This window comes from Micropterus salmoides, unplaced genomic scaffold (assembly GCF_014851395.1).
Source record: "Micropterus salmoides isolate LMB-PRFRI ecotype aquatic unplaced genomic scaffold, ASM1485139v1 Ms_hic_scaffold_17, whole genome shotgun sequence".
In the NCBI taxonomy this organism is placed as follows: domain Eukaryota; kingdom Metazoa; phylum Chordata; class Actinopteri; order Centrarchiformes; family Centrarchidae; genus Micropterus; species Micropterus salmoides.
In genome coordinates this window covers 9,606,008-9,622,355 of record NW_024040817.1, presented here as the reverse complement: position 1 = coordinate 9,622,355, position 16,348 = coordinate 9,606,008, and the positions used below count along the sequence as shown (strand labels likewise).

General features: G+C 42.1%; 1 protein-coding gene across 18 annotated transcripts in view; it reads left to right on the top strand.

Annotated features, from left to right (window-relative positions):
* macf1a (microtubule actin crosslinking factor 1a) overlaps positions 1–16,348 on the top strand; it is a 235,337-nt gene that overhangs the window by 112,995 nt on the left and 105,994 nt on the right. For all 18 annotated transcript variants that reach the window (XM_038724193.1, XM_038724189.1, XM_038724202.1 and 15 more), the window contains 5 exons: positions 13,348–13,514; positions 14,041–14,153; positions 14,860–14,966; positions 15,457–15,576; positions 16,244–16,339. In XM_038724193.1, coding sequence (XP_038580121.1) covers positions 13,348–13,514; positions 14,041–14,153; positions 14,860–14,966; positions 15,457–15,576; positions 16,244–16,339 — 603 coding nt within the window. The remainder of the gene's footprint in view (positions 1–13,347; positions 13,515–14,040; positions 14,154–14,859; positions 14,967–15,456; positions 15,577–16,243; positions 16,340–16,348) is intronic.

Sequence of the window (16,348 nt, the reverse complement as noted above, 5' to 3'; positions counted from 1 at the left end):
CCGGCTTCACTTTTCCAGCAGGTGGGAAACAACAGACTTTTCTTGGTCTTGAGAAGCTAACACGCTGTAACAGACCTTACATTTACTGCCAGAATAGTTTCCTCCGCTCGCGTTCGTCACTTTCTATCGAGAAACGGGATTATTTTAATTTAGGATTTAATCTATATCCAGACTAGTTTCAATTCTTTATAAAGGGGGACAAAGAAACAGCCACCTCAACATTACACCAAGAGTTTCCTATTTGACTGTGACAAAAAAAGACACTTTTAATTACTATGTATAGAGATCTAATTGCTCATAATGGTTTTAGTGCAGTACACAAGAAATACTGTCAAACATTTTCCCTCTGATTGACACAAATATAATAATTGCTAAGATATGTGACCCACATCAGAAGAGAAAACTATAATTTCCACATTATTCCCACCGGACGTTTTGGCCTGATGATCATAATGATGAAGAAGTCATTTCTGGACACAAGCCTCCAGGTCTTTGTTGCCAGTGCATGTATGTGCAAATGAGTGACTCAGCTAATTATAGGAGCTCTCTCAGTGAGTTATCATTTTTCATTTGGGTTATAATTGTTGTTAGTCATTATTGCGCTGGCACATTAAGTTACAGATGAGGTGGTATCTCTGTGTTACCTCACTCTGTCAGGTGGCTCAGACATCCCGCTCCTCAGCAATCCTGAAATCAAACAGCATTTTAAATAACATCTTCTCCATGCATCTCCTGAGATTATCTGTCAGCCACCTTGTCCTGCATTGAATGCCCAGCACATCATTTAAAGCAAATGAAAATCATCAAGAACATCAGTCGTTCCTGCATGACAGTGACAAAAATAACATTAATATGTTTTGATAAATGTCTTTCATTCAATACATTTACATTTTCATCATCATTGGAATCAAAACCATTTATTGTGAATGACAAAGACTTCCATAGCTGAGAGTGTCAGAAACAGTTTCCACCAGCTATAATAGAAATTAATCTTATAGCTTCATATTTGTCCAACTTCTCCCCGTTTAAACTTGGCTGTAGTTACTCAGTAAAACCACTAGGTGTCACCAGTTAGCTCAGTATTATATTTGACCTGCAGACTGTCTGTGGACCCTCCCCTTCTGCACTGTGTCTGCCTGTGATTGGCTAAGATAGCTGTACATCACTGCTAATTCCTGGTGAGTTAAAATCTGAGCCGTTCCAGAAACTCGTCACTGTTTTTCTGACCTGCTTCAAGGCAGAATCAGAAAGTCTGGTCACTTTATTAGTGTTGTTTCTTGCTGCTAATTTAGGCCCGTATTGCATCAGTAGATCACCCTGTCAGTTAAAGCTTACTTTGCGTTAACTAGCTAACACAGATGCCTGTTTGAAGTAGTTAAATGCCCTAAAGTGAATATTGTTTTTCAATGTACCACAGGAATACGCAGGTTTTTAAGCATTCCCCCAGTACTTTGCTCCTAATTTAATCTGTACCTTACTCCACTCATTAAGTTATGTTGATATGCTAATGTAGTAGCATTGCAAAAGTTGTGCTGAATATCACCATTGAGCACACTGTTAGAAGCAGAAACAAGAGCACTAATAAAAACAGTATGGCAGATGTTTATCTTTAATTCTTTAGGAATTACAGAGCTCCTTTGTCTACTTACGATTTGTTAGTCCTTTTCAGCATAACACAGTAACAAAGTTAGTCATGAGTTTTCTAAACAACACACACTAGATTGAAGCGCTTTATTTTCAGTTGTTTATCATGTCAAATCATAGTAATAGCCGGAAATATATACATACTGTAGTGAAGTGGGGCTTTTTTCATTGCCATTTTCCCCCCGCAGTGGTCAGAGTTGTGTGGCTTAATGTAGATTTTTTAAATCTGCTTTTCAGAACAGCTTTTGGATGTAAGAACATAAAGACTCAGCATCTTAAAGCTACTCTGAGCGCAGATGGAGCCTGAATTACGATAATTAAAATCTCAAGATCAATCACAGTGCTTCAGTGCACATTATCGACAAAAGAGCTACTAAATATATGACCAGAAGAGCTTCTGAAAGTCCAACATGCAGCGGTTGTGTCTTGTGAAAAGCTGACCCCAGATTCAGACAGTTGCAGTTTGATTACGGCAGCTCATGATGCCATGCAGCCACAGTGAAGGGATGAAAGCCTCGGGGACTTGATTAGTGCTTTTCTCCCATTGGTACAGGCCTTTTCCATTTGTGTTTGTGTTGTTTTGCTTTCAGTGCTTGTGGTTAATGAGAGAAGATGGATTACCATTGCTTTCACCATTTGAGAGTGCTGCCTGTTAGTGGTCTCCATACATATTTGTCACTCTGAAAACATTACAGCCATACATTATATTACTGTATGTGTTGGTGCTAGTGGGTGAAAAACCTCTTCTCCTACACTCTTCTCCTGCATTGTACAGGATCACATGCATGAGCTGTGTTATTAAGCGTATGTGCAGCAATGGTGGGTGGAGGCCTATAGAGGCTTTAAGACTGTACGTGGCAACAGGCCTTTAAATGTGATCCGTGATGTAGGAGGGGAGTTAAAGATGTTTAGATTGTACGATTAATCGTTGAGCCTATGAAATGTCAGAAAATGGTAATGATCACAATTTCCCAAAACGCAAGATGACATTTTCATGCCATTTGCTTCGTCCTATTAACAGACTAAAATCCATGGATGCAATTAACAATAATAATATAACAGAGAGAACAGCAGAAAATGGTCACCTTTGAGTAGCTGGAACCAGAAAATGTTTGGCATTTTTGCTTGACCTAAATGATTTATCCACCCAATAATAATCGTTTCAGCAGAGCACTTACCGTTTATAGATTTAAACAATCTGACTGAAAAGAGCTATTTCGGCTAATCCAGTGTAAAACCCAGGTACCTCGTCACATCAATGCAGAAATCCTGCAAATTCCATATTGCTATTAAAAAATCCTGCCCATTGATTTAATGTTGCCTGCATTAACCTAATACAACCAATGATATTAAAGCTTAGCTACTTCTATATAAGCAGTATAGAAGGGTCTTTAATTTTTTAACGACATAGTATATTTTCCAGCACTAACTGCTATGATGTGTGTGTGTTGAACACACAAGTGGATGCCCCCTGTTTTCCCCCGTGTCAGCTCTCATCCTCTTCTGTTTTTCTTCTGTCCCTTTCAACTTTCTCTTAATTCCCTCAAATCTCTTTTCTCCCTCCCTCCTTCTCCACGCGCCTCTCCATTTTCCCCAGGGCCAGTCATAACCCGTAGCTTGATGGACAGATCGAAGATTTAAGGGAATAGATGGAAAGAGATGGAGAGAGAAACAGATTGAAGTGCTTACCCACCATTCATTAATGTTGCAGAAAAGCAACAGTCTGATTCAGATTTGATTTCTCTCCTGCTCGCCTGCCATTCAGGGAAGCTTTTGGGTCAAGTGTGTGTGTGCATGTGTGTGTTTGTGGCATAGAAAGCTGCTCACTAACAGCCAAGACAGAGAGCTGGAGAGAGAGAGGCAGGAGTAACGAGGAAGCGGATAGGAGGAGGAGAGCCAAGGAGGGAGGGGTGGATTGTGAGAGTGAGAGATCGAGCAGAAGAGAGTGTGAAGCTGCAGCAGCCGGAAGATAAAAAGCTTTTCTCTCCCTCTGCCGGCGTCTGTGAGCGAGGGAAAAAGCAGAGGAGCCGAGCCAGCCGATGGAGAAACGAATCCAGGCTGCCTGCTGTCACTGGAGCTCCCGGCTTCCCCCCGATCAGCAGGCCTCAAACCACAAACGCAAAGCAGGACAAGACAAACTCGTGGACACGTATGCAGAAGGGCTCACACAGCTGAACGGGGGACCGCCCAACCTCACAGGCACAAACACACACTCATACCCTCTCCTGGACAGCCACACACACATGCTGCTTCTCTAGTCTCCACCGTATCAATCGGATCAATCCAGCCATGCTTGACTGACGGAGACCTGGTTTCGTTTTAGCCGGAGACGCCCTGTGTTCCTGTTGTTGCTCCCTGTATGTGTTTTGTTTTTTTTAAGGGGACATTGAGTGCGGAGCCTCTTGTCCAAACCTCTGCTGCTGTACTGCGTGGAGTTCGAGACTTGCCCTTCACTGGACACTGAATCCTTATGGCTCTGTTCCAGACACACATCTGTATCTGTAGGTTTCTGGTTCTTCACAAGACCTTCGCTAAGCTGATGGAGGATCGGTCTCTTCCTTCCTTCCTCCTCCTCTGCTTCAGAGTCCAGCTCGGCCTCCTACCCTAGACGCCTCTTCCTAATTAGATCTAGTGGATGCGAGGAGTTATTAGGAGACTAAAAGGCACCAGACTTCTGTTTTTTGTCTTGGCCGTAAGGCATGGTCTGAATACCCACCCACCTCCTGCAAACTGTGGATTTTGTCAGGCTGTTGCATCGTCGCACTGCACCACCTGATGAAGGAGAAGCTTGCCTGAGTAACTGGCAGACTGACAGCAGGACACAGGAGGTTTATCATTGGACATATTTACACTTTTTTTGTGACTGGAACTGGTCCTCTGGGAGTTTGACATTGAGGTGGGGCAAATCTTTTAGACATATCCAGGAGAGAGGCATGTGATGCTAAGCTGTCTGGGGAGCTTAAGGTGGAGTCTGTCTGTGTTTAGCTGCCTCCAGATTTAGACTGGCACCCTACTAAGGCACACAGATGCATTTTGGGGGTTTCTTATGACTCAATGAGAGAAATTAACACCTGCGATTTTGGACTCCCAACATATTAACAACAACAACAGTCCCCTAAGAGGAAGAACACATACCAGCTGGAAGGATTGACACATCACATGAGACACCAACTCAATGAGCAGGATAAATTGTGGGAGGATGACGAGGAAAAGCATCAGAGTGGGAAGCCGATGCTCTGATTGAATGTTTAACAAGCTGTCAGAGTATTGGCTGAATCTCCCAGCTATCTGTGGTGGCATTGGCTGACTGCACACTATCTCTCACCCACAACAAATCTGGACACCGTGCTGCCTAGGCAGAATGAGACACCAAGCTCGCTGTTACTACAGGGGATATCGACAGTATCACCATTAATACTACTTCCACTACGAGTGCTGTGGCAGATAGGATTCCTACCCATCTCTGTTGTGTTTCTGACTTGCATTACATATCTTTCTCTCCTCTTGCACTGCAATAACATTACCATAGTAGAAGAGAGAGAGGCATCATTAATTCATGACCTCAGATTGCTGTTAGATCCAGGTTTAGATAGAGCTGCTGGATTACACCGGCAACTGGAACTAACAACAAATCCTTGTTTGTGGTTCACGGAGAATGGGAATCTGAATTGTATTGCAGCAGACGTTGTTTTATTCATTTCGCTGAGTAGCACTCACCTCTCATATTGGAAGGAATTATGACATTGAATCAAGAAGTGAGAAAGGAGAGCCACTGATTCCATCACTCCCAGAAATCCTTAGACTTTCACCCTTTGTTCTCATGTCACACACAGGCACATACGGTGTGTGAAGCAGCTGCAGCTTCACTAATAGGCTGAATAGCACCTTACTGCACTACAATTTTCTCTCTCCCACATTCCACACGATGCCTGACACATTGCCTTACAGCAGGTAGCAGCTCACCTGCCAGCCTGTTGATAAATCAGACGCCTGACCCTAACCAAATATATTTTCACAACTGTACATAACTGTGTCCTCGTGTCCTTGACTACGACCACAAGTCTTCTGGGATTAAGAAAAGAGACCAAGTAAATTAGCCTGCTGCCTGTACATATACAACAGCAGGGCCCATAGAGAGAGCAGGGCTGGTCAGTGCACTGCCTGAATCCAAGTCAGGTGAGGTGAAGGAAAGAGGAATGACACTGGGGAGCTGTGACACGTCAGGCTGGAGACAATAACTGCTTAAGGAAAAGACTCTCTCTCCATTACTGACAGGTCATACCATCCATCTTCCTATTCTCCTGGTTGTATTTAAGATGGTAACATGGAAAATGGAGCTGTACCTTCTCATCCTACATTCACATTACTCACAGGTGTGAGATTAATGAGGGAGCTGTCAGTCACTTGCCAGCCTATCTGAACATTTCCACGTTAGTGTCTGTTTTCTTGAGCGATGGGATTTTGCTCTCAAACACCTGGAATAAATGTAACCTAAACCTAAAGTGAACATTATTTTGGCCTCGCTGTTGGATTAACTGTCTGCTTTTGCTGTGGTTTCTTTTTTATACACTGTTAACATTGTCAACATCAAAACATGGGGAACTCCATGGGTTGTGTCAGGCCTCCTCAGGAGGGGGAACTTGCCGGAGCCCCCCCACTTTCACCAAAGAAGCGTCTACGTTTCAGACGTAAGCACAAGAGCAAGAAGAACAGGAAAGGAGAGTTAGAACAGGAGGACTTTGAGCGACAAAGAAGCCATGAGCCTGATGAAAGAGAGGAAGAGGATGAAGACGATGAGGGAAAAGCTGCTGTTATAGAAGTAGCAGAGTCAGAATTTAGCAACAGCGCTAGGACTCTTCAAATAGTGCCTGATACTCAGTTGATTCATTCCAAAATGAATTTGCACAGCAATACCCTTTCCCCAGGCTCTGGGAGTGGCAGTGTTGGAGGCCTTTTGGGCAACAGAATACTTGAAGTGTCCCCCAAGCTCAGCCCAGCTTGGAGAGGGGTTTTCTGTCTTCCAGGGGAGGAAGACACCGTCAGCGCCATCGTAGATGTTTCCAGCATCCCAAGCCAAACCACAACCACCTCCCCAGTCAACACAGCCGCACCCCTGGGAAGTACCACTCCAGGTGGAGGGAGGGTTTATCGTGTTAGGGAGAAAGTCCAAGGGGTCCTAGAGAAACCTTGGATACTCCGACAAAAGAAGGAGAAAAAAGACAAGGGGAGGGAGAAAGAGGAAAAGGGGAGTGAGGGGGTTAAAGGAGGACCAGAAGGGATATTAGGAGTGGTGAAGACACCTTCAGGGAGGGAGCGCAAAGGTGTGGTCCATATCCGTGAGGTGGATGGTAAACTTTGCGTGGTGAGGACAGTGTACCCCAGTGATTTTGGATCTCCAGTGTGGAGGGGAGAAAGCGACAGTGAGATAGAGGTGTGCAAAGAGCCCCATGCCCTGTCTCCAGTCACAGGAAATATTCTCAAAGTCCAGCTGTCTGAGGAGGACAAAGATAGAGCCAAAATGTCTGAAGTGGACTTCTCCATGCTCTCTAAACAAATGCAGATTCAGGAGACTATGGCTGTCAAGGGATTTAGCTTGGACACTCCAGCTCGTGCACAGGAACAGTCTTATCTGTTGGAGTCAGGCTACGCCAGCGACCTGCCACTGACCTCTCCAGAAACGGCAGGCACTACTCCTAGTCAGACAGACTGGGGAGGGCTGACCAGTAGCTCATCAGAGAGACTGGACTCCATGATGGAGAGTCCTCTGTCACTGCAGCACCAGGCGACTGTAAAATACCTGCCACAGGTTTGCCTCTATCTATCACTTTCTTGGATTTTTATTTCAGTCTCTGTCTTGAAGAGTTCTACAACACTTAGTTGATTAATCCAGAGGTTCCCAACCCCTGTGCCACTGGCCGCTACTGATGCAGGTTGGAAACCCCAGGACAAATCAATTTGTTGATCAACGGAAAATGTACGGTATTATGGTAATACAGTAATAATCGTTTGAGTAGTTTATCAAGTAAAATGCCAAACGGTATTTGGTGAGATTAAATAATTTATAGCTTAATTATTAATGAAAATAATGTTTAGTTGCAGCCCTACTCTTGACATGTACAGTATTAATACCCCCCTGTCCTGATTTTCCTGATCCTAAAGAAAGATGGACAGATATCTGTGAAAAGCCACTTTTAGGACTCCCAGCAGTGGAGGCATGTTTTTCTTAACGAGAATATGGTAATGAGAATGGAAGTTATTGATCTACTTAACAGTTATACTTACTTCAACCTGTAAATGTGGCAGTCTCTGGACCCCTTTTTTCAAACCTGTTTTCTAAAGTGCCAAAGAGAGGCATTCAAACTCTTGATTTGTGTGAGTGTATTGTTGTTTAAGGGCGCCTTTGTTGTCATTTGTGCATCGTGTTTGTGGTCAGGAAGGGTTATTTATGTGTGGGAGTTGCTATCAGCTCTTGAAAGGCACTATGCCTCTCTCCATTCTTTCCGCCTCTGTCCCCGGAGCCTAATCAACGCAGCCCAGACTGTCCACTCGTCTTTTCCAGTATCCTTCTTCCCTCCCTCCCTTACCTCTCCTTCCTCTGCTTGTTATTTTCCTCACATGACACACACACACACACACTACTGACGTCTGTTAGAGTGTAAGAGACAGACCGACTGGGTGTTAGTGTGTGTGAGAGAAGGGTCATTGCTTCAAATGACAGGGTGCCCTCTTGCTCCAAACTGAAACTTGTCATTTCCGACCAGTTTAGTAGCACACAGTATAATTATGTGCATCTGTCTGTGTCTGTCTGGTCTAGTGGTTTTGGTTGAAAAGGGTTAAGGTTACTTGGTAGAAGGTTCATATTCGGTTCATATTCTGTCCGTGATTTTACATTGTAGTCTTTTTACACTGTTTGTCTTTAATATATTCTACATGGTTTGACTAGTCTGCAAGTAAGATATTGTTTGAAAGTTTTTTGCTGATATTATACCTGACTTTTGGTACTTGTTTTGATACTTTGAGAAATAGAAACACAACTTTTCAAATCAATAAACCAAACCACGTACGGACTTTGATAAATTAGTCAAAAACTGGAAAAAATACTTTCATTTTAATCTAAACTATCTGATCAGAGAATAAGTAAACAAGATTAAAAGTCTTCGCTTTTGGTATTTGAAACACAGTGCTAAATTCACATTTTGGTAGGTACCAAAACAGTATTAAAGTCAGTAGCCTTACCTGCAAAGAATGATACTTTATTACGCCTCATAGAGAAATCTATTTTTAATCCCTTTTGTATTGTCAAGAAACAGCTATGGTGCAGTGCCTCAGTAAATGTTTCTTATTCCTGTTGATATCTGGTGAAATATAAATGATAAAGGTCTTTTTGTTCTTCTGTCTTTGAATCAGTTTAAAACTATTGACTATAGAGGAATCCATCAGTATCACATCAGAGAATACCGACTGACTGAAGCTTCAAAAGTCGATGATGCAATTCACCCACAGAATATGTAGTGTTTGGTGTAAAGTGCATGACTCTGTTTATAATGTGAAAGATCTTGACCTCAGTGTGTTGCAAAGCGTGCATACACATATCTGTGTGGACCTCAGCTTGTGAGTCCAGCCCAGTGTTCCTTTGTATACAGTATCAATTTGTGTTGCAGTAAATGTTTGGGGCTCACTTGCAGGAATGATCTCAGAGAGAGAGTGTGTGTTTCTGTGCTAGCTTACAGCTGTTCAGCTCTCTTTCACCTTGAAAATGAAAAGGCTGCTGCAGCCACTGCAGTGATACAGCAAATTATGGGCGCTTTTCACAACGGCTGCCACAGTTTGTTCAGTTCTCCTCCACATTACAGAGGCAGTACGGGATGGCTGGGCTGTCCGGCAGCTGACATCACGTCAGCTTGTGTTTAGTGTTACATGTCTCATTCGACGCGCAGATGCTGAGTCATGAGAAACACACTGTACTGATACTGTAGCTCCATGGAGATCCCTGCTTAAGAGGGGTAGCACTAATCAATACTCCTGTCTTGTGTGTGTTTCTCTGTCATGAGATGGGTGTGTGGATGTGTCAGGATGCCTCTGTGTTCAGTATAAAATGCAGCTGTCCTTTTGTATGTCGGATTGTGTGATGCCCATCTCTGCATAAAAAGGGATTTGAAATGCGCATTCATCAGCGAGACGGCTGCTTCATCGAGCCTCGGGGGGATTCCAGCCAAACCACCACTCAAATTTATCCCTATACCCGTCCAACTGTGTCTGAAGCTATCTAGCTATCCATCCGTCATCTCTCTATCTATCCTTCATCCACCCATCCATCCTTTTTGCTTTAGGACTTGAAGCCACTTTTTTGTTTATAGAGGCACTTTTTGTTTAAGTGCCAATGAAACAGTTAAACCATCTTTTTTTTTCTTCATTTATCTTCTCTTGCTGTCCACCCTCCATTTTCCCCTCATTGTTATCTCCTCCCTCCACCCCAACTCTCCCTCCTTCCCCCGCAAACTTCAAAGGGGCCATGTTTCTAAAAGAGGTCTGGTCCAGACCCCCAGGGGGCTGCTAGTGGATCATGGATGTTTGCGACTGGATCATTGCTGCACTGAACGCTGCTGCCACCTGCTCTAATCTCAGTCTCTGTGTTTTATGTTTATCTGCAGTAACACTCACATGGCTGAGTCAGACGCACCTATAGTTACACATCACACATGAATATATAGAGTACATAATGTGCATTGTGAACTAACACCCAGGAGCAGAGATACGTGTTAAGTCTTAACACCATGACTTCAAACATTCACACACACCGGCACACACTGATACGTATACTGTATCAATTTTGTACATTGTGGTTACAGAACACACACAGCCATTGAAGCCTAAAGGCACGTTAACTCCAGCATGTCATGTGACCAGTGCTGCAATCTCTTTTTGTTTGTAGCCAATACTTATTGTAAACTATACTTGGTGGAAATTAGAATGTATCATGTGCACATATACAGTCTTGTTGTTGTTTTGTCTGAGTGGCTGCCTTCACTTTGTGCCTAGTCTCATACTCATTCATTCATTAATTCATTGAGGCAGGAAGTCTAGTTTTGCCAGAGATATTGTAGTTTGTCACAACTGACACTGACATGGATGTCCAGTAAGAAGGGCAGCTGTTGTGTTGTGAGTCATTGTATTAATTATTCAAGTAAAAGTAAACAATATCATAATGTAGAGTTGATTACAGTTGGTTACTATGATAACGTACCGTTTTGTCAAGCTGGAGCTTCAGAGTCCATTAGCTAATTGTTTTTTTGCTGTGTTTGCTAGCCAAATACCCAGTAGGATAGTTTAGCAAAGCAGCTGATATTAAGTTGACATGCTTTAATGGCTACCTTGACTGTTAGCTTCAAAAAATGCAAAAATTAGTGTGCTAATCAGATGTGTTTACAACAAAACAGTTATAGTTAGCTTTTTTTAGTAGCAAGTTTAACCATATCTCACAGCCTTCTTCAGGAACACATGAGAACTAGCTTCATTCTTGGAAGAAGGCAGTGAGATACGATCAAAGCTCCTAAAAAACTGTTAAACTTTAGGTGTTGTTTTGTCACAGTTCTTTTGCTGTCAAAAGCTGAATAAATCAGAGCTGAGCGATCAGAGAGTGTGTTTAAATCACCTGATAACCTTTCAAATATATACATATTATGACTAAACGAATGGCAGACAGTAAGTGGTGGATGAGAGACTGTTGCAGTGGGAGTGTACGCTCTGTGCAGATGCAGCCCTCTCAAAGAGTGATGTATCAATATTCAGACGGAGGATTAGATGCTCTGTATTTCTCTGCAGAGAAGGTTGTAGATACATACAGAGATGGAGGAAAACGCACAGCAGAATTCACATTTGTTGATTCTCATTCAAGTCAGAAGCTCTGTTGTGTCTCTTTATTTGCTTGTCATTATTTGTGTACTCAGTGAAACACTAATAGGAGTGCTAACCTGCTAGTTACATCACACATGTTTTTGTGGACGAAAGTTTGGATAATGGCTGTTTCTATACCTGGAGTCACTGTCAGCATGTTAGGAGTCTGACAACTTACTGGGAGTCCTGACTGCAGTGTATGGTGTCCTCGTCAATGCAAAATGCAGTCTTTTTAACTCTGTGTTTCTGCATGTATCGAGATTTTTGTTATGTCAACAAATATAATTTTATGTGAACCTGGTAACTATATGCAGTATGCTGTTGCAAGTTACCCCCTCTTCTCCATTGCTGGCCTTGCTACTCTTTTCCATCTCTTTCCCTACTCTGTCTTCTCCCTCCCTTCTTTTTGGCCGATGCTGCAGTCTCCTGGCACACACTGGACTTTCATACTGTTCTATATTAGCAGCAGGAAGAGAGACTGAAAAACGAGAGAGGGAGGAGTGTAGGACAGTGAGTGAGGAAAGGAGGGATGACAGAAGAATACTGATGACAATGACCTCAGCCAAGCACCAACAGTTACTGCATGTACATCACCCTGCCTTTGTCCCCGTGGACAGTTGGGCCTAAAGAGATCAAATTGAGAGGAAGAAGCGGAGGGAAAGAGGGAAAACAATCAGTGGGCAGGACACATAGATAAAATAGCTGTCTCCATGGATGCTTCTCTTTAGTCCTGTTGTAAACATGTACTGTATGTCCGTTAAAGTGCTTTCAGGAACTGTGTGTGTATAACAGCATCCAGCAAAAGGCTTATATGACTAAAGGTTAATATAAAATTTAAAAGTGTTTAAGAATGAGCTCTTTAGATTTGCAGCTTACCTGATATATTTTGAATAATCCTGATTGGTTGAAAATGATTTCTACCTGCAAACAGAATTAATGAAGCATTATCTAAAAAGAATAAGAAAGAATAAAAACCCAGAAAGGTCCTACTTCTTAAAACTGATTGAGAATGCAAAGTCTGAAGTCCCTGGCTGAGAAAGTAAAACACATTTTACATTTGGATCTGTGAAAAACAAAGGGGAAATGAGTTTAGAGGACTGAATGTAGAAGAGGATAAGAAGGCTGAGCAGATTGATCAGCATCCGAGGCAGAACAGATGAAAGAACATGAAAAACTGAAGAGACAGATCGAGGTTGAGGAGGGGGAGACACGAGACAGAAGGGGATGAGGCAAAGTGTTGGGTTGGTGAGGGGGTGGGGGGCGCGTCCCCTCGCTAATGAGCTGGCTAGACCGTAGATGATGGTGTGATGAAATTTGAAAACTGTTACATTAATTTAGAAATACATGAAACTCATTCATTCACACTGAGGGTTATTGATTATCAGAAAGATGTATGAGGGGTTCGCAGGGAGACGACAGGTTAAATCAAAATGACCTCTCCAGTGAGTTTGTGTTTTATAAAGACAAAGCAGTCGGTTGTTTCTGCCGTCTCATTGCAGCTGTGTTCTGTAATGGGAATGCTTTGTCAGAGAAAAGCTCATTTTATCTACTGTATATAACCATGAACCGTTCAAGGTAGAACATAATAAATGCAGCAAGATCTTGAAAGCATATGCAAATTCTTTATGCATGAATGTACCATGATGGATTATGCAGAATAGACTCAGGATTGTGGCAATTTGGCAACACAGCTCAGCAGAGTTTTCTTTTGTTAGATTTTTGTGTTTCTGATCACATTCTGCATACAGTAAATGGTGAATCCAATAGTAACCCTTGCTCTGCGTCCCTCTCTCTCTCTGTTCTCTCCAGATTTCGGAGATCTATGTGAGCGGCGAGTCAGGCGACCTCACAGCCAAGGAGAAGCTGTTATTATGGAGCCAGCAGGCGACAGAAGGCTACCCCGGCCTCCGCTGTGTCAACTTCACCTCATCCTGGAGCAACGGACGCATGTTCAACGCTCTACTGCACAGATACAGGTTAGAGCACGAACAGCAACATGGTGTCAACTTGTTTAGTAGTTAGTGGTTTTAAAGTCTTAATTCAAAATGCATTTACATTACGCCATTAACAATTAAAATGTTTTGCGTCAATAAGCATTCAGCCCCTTCTCCGTGACACTTTAAACTGAATTAAACAGCTTGAGCTAGAAAATATTCTTAAATGCACATACACTAAGCTGATACACAAGTACTAAACACAGACCTAATTCGTCTCAAGATGCTTAAACAAAATATTTAGTAAAAACGAAACTTTCACATTAATTTTTAACAAATTTGTGGATAAATATGTTCAAACAATTCATTGTAAACTGCATTCAATTCACCAAAATACATAAAAAGACAAAAGTGTAATACTTGGAAGGCATTGTAGGGATCTAAACACTACACGCATGTGGGGTTATTCATGTTTAACAGGCTGCTAAAGAGACACAACAGATTAGAGGCAGGATAGACAGACACACACAAAGTATATTAACACTTCCCCTCTGTGTGTGTTTTCCAGACCAGACCTGATCGACATGGAGGTGGTGTCGAGGCAGAGTAACCGGGAGAACCTCGAGCAGGCCTTTGAGATCGCTGAGTCGCTAGGGGTGACCAGACTGCTGGACGCTGAGGGTGAGAATATTTATCTGAATGAACAAACTGACCTCGTCCTGTTCTGAGGCAGATTTTCTTAGTTTATAATACTTCACATTTTAGTTACTGAGCTTTGTCTAATTTGCTTATGTCCAGGGACAAAGGGAGTAGACAGTAGAAAAAGTTAACAACTATATATTATTTCTTTTTCTCAGGTAGGTTTTTCTGTCCGTTATTCACTTTCAGCTTTTATTTTGGATGGATGCCAACATTAGAACATGCTGGCCAGCCCTAATGACTGGATAGTAAATGCTATTGTGTTATGCTCTCTTTATGGTGCTATATTGGGTATTTATTCCACACAAACACCTTCATCACAAGCCAATTACTTCAGAGAAAGTGCCATTTTGGCTGATGTTGACATCAGAATCTGAATACGTCAGTTGGAAGTGTTAAATACTGTTGAATGTTAATCACCTGGTGCTGAATATTTGAGTGCCAGGTGATTTAAGGCAAACATTAAGCATTTCTCTATTTGTGCTTCATCCAGTGCTCAAACGAGCCAAACAAGAATAACTGGGTGATGTGGTTTCTTGTGGTTTGAATGTTGAGTTATTGTCACATCTGTACATTTTATTATTTTCACCAAAAGTGATTCTCTTAATTCTAGTAATCTCTGTGTGTTTTTTTGTTGCAGTTTTTCAGTCGTCTTTCTCAAAGTTTCTATTTTTGTCTTTCTCTTCAGATGTTGATGTTCCATCTCCAGATGAGAAGTCAGTGATCACCTACGTCTCATCCATCTATGATGCCTTCCCCAAAATCCCAGAGGGAGGAGAGGGCATCGCTGCACAGGTACGTCATATTACACCCTTCTGTTTTACACAACTTTTACTGTGCAACCATTTATCAGTTTGAGCTCATATCCATAATATGGATGTTGCATCTCTCTCTTCTGGTTTTAACTGCATTCCTTCACCTTGCATACATTCTCAATTAAGATTGTTCACATTGCTGTGTTTGTATTACACATCAAAGCCTAGAATTTGTTCCGTTTCAGGGAAATGTGTAATTATTCATATTACATCCTTGCTTCATTTCTCATTGTTGCTCTAATTTGTGTTAATTTTAAAACTTATATAACATATATATTTGCTTCATTCTCAGCAGAAATGTGTATTTACCATTTTGTTTGCTGGTCAAATGTGCAAGTTCTTAAATGATGACCTGTGACTTTCAAATAATGACACAATTAATGTAACTATTTACTATAAATTACTTTGTGAATGATTGCTCTCATCTCGGTCTCTTTCTCCCTCTCCGCCTTCTGGTCTCTCCTCCTCAGGATGTGGACCAGCGCTGGTCAGAGTACCAGTCCAGGTTCTCCTCTCTGCTCCAGTGGAGCCGCCACCATATGGCCCTTATGGCCAACAAGAACTTCCCACAAGACCCTGTGGAACTCAAGGTGAGCACACAAAATATAATCTTTTGAGCACTTTGTTTTTCATCACATGCCTGCAGTTTCTTGCAGAGAGAAAGAAGAAAGGGAAAGCTTGAGGGAAGACAACTCTCTATAGTACGTTGTTATCTAAATGACCTCAAAGCAATAAGAATATATACTTATTTGCATATGCATTTGGTTGTAGTGTATATTTTGTATATTTTCTTAGTCTTTTCTCTTCAGTCCCACCAACATTCAGCCAGGAAGAAAGGGAGCTGACAATCAATTTCTGTAAAACCTTTACAGAACAAATACAGGGACAGAGGGAGCGGAAGGATTTAATAAAATGGACAACAGCAGTCAGAGGTGTTGAGGTGAATGAGCAGGAGTGAAGAATTCAGATTAAAAGGAATTCATTTGCAGAAGAGAGGTGCAACATTGAAAAAGGTTCCTGCTGTGAGCGAAATAATAATTGACATGATGTCTAAAGATGGGGAGAACAGAAGAATTGGAAGAAACTGAAGAAAATCAAATGTGTAAAAGCTAATGCCTACTCTGGGAGACAGACTGTGATTACAAAGCGTTTACCTCTGATAGCGCGTATTGACTTTGTGTTTGACCTTAAACAAAGCATGTGTTAATACTGACCCCATAGTGCTCATCAGTAACTTCTGTTTTTCTCCTCCTTCAGGCACTTTACAACGAGTACGTCCATTTCAAAGAGACTGAGATCCCTGCAAAGGAGATCGAGAAAGGTCACATCGAACACCTCTACAAACTGCTGGAGGTAAGAATG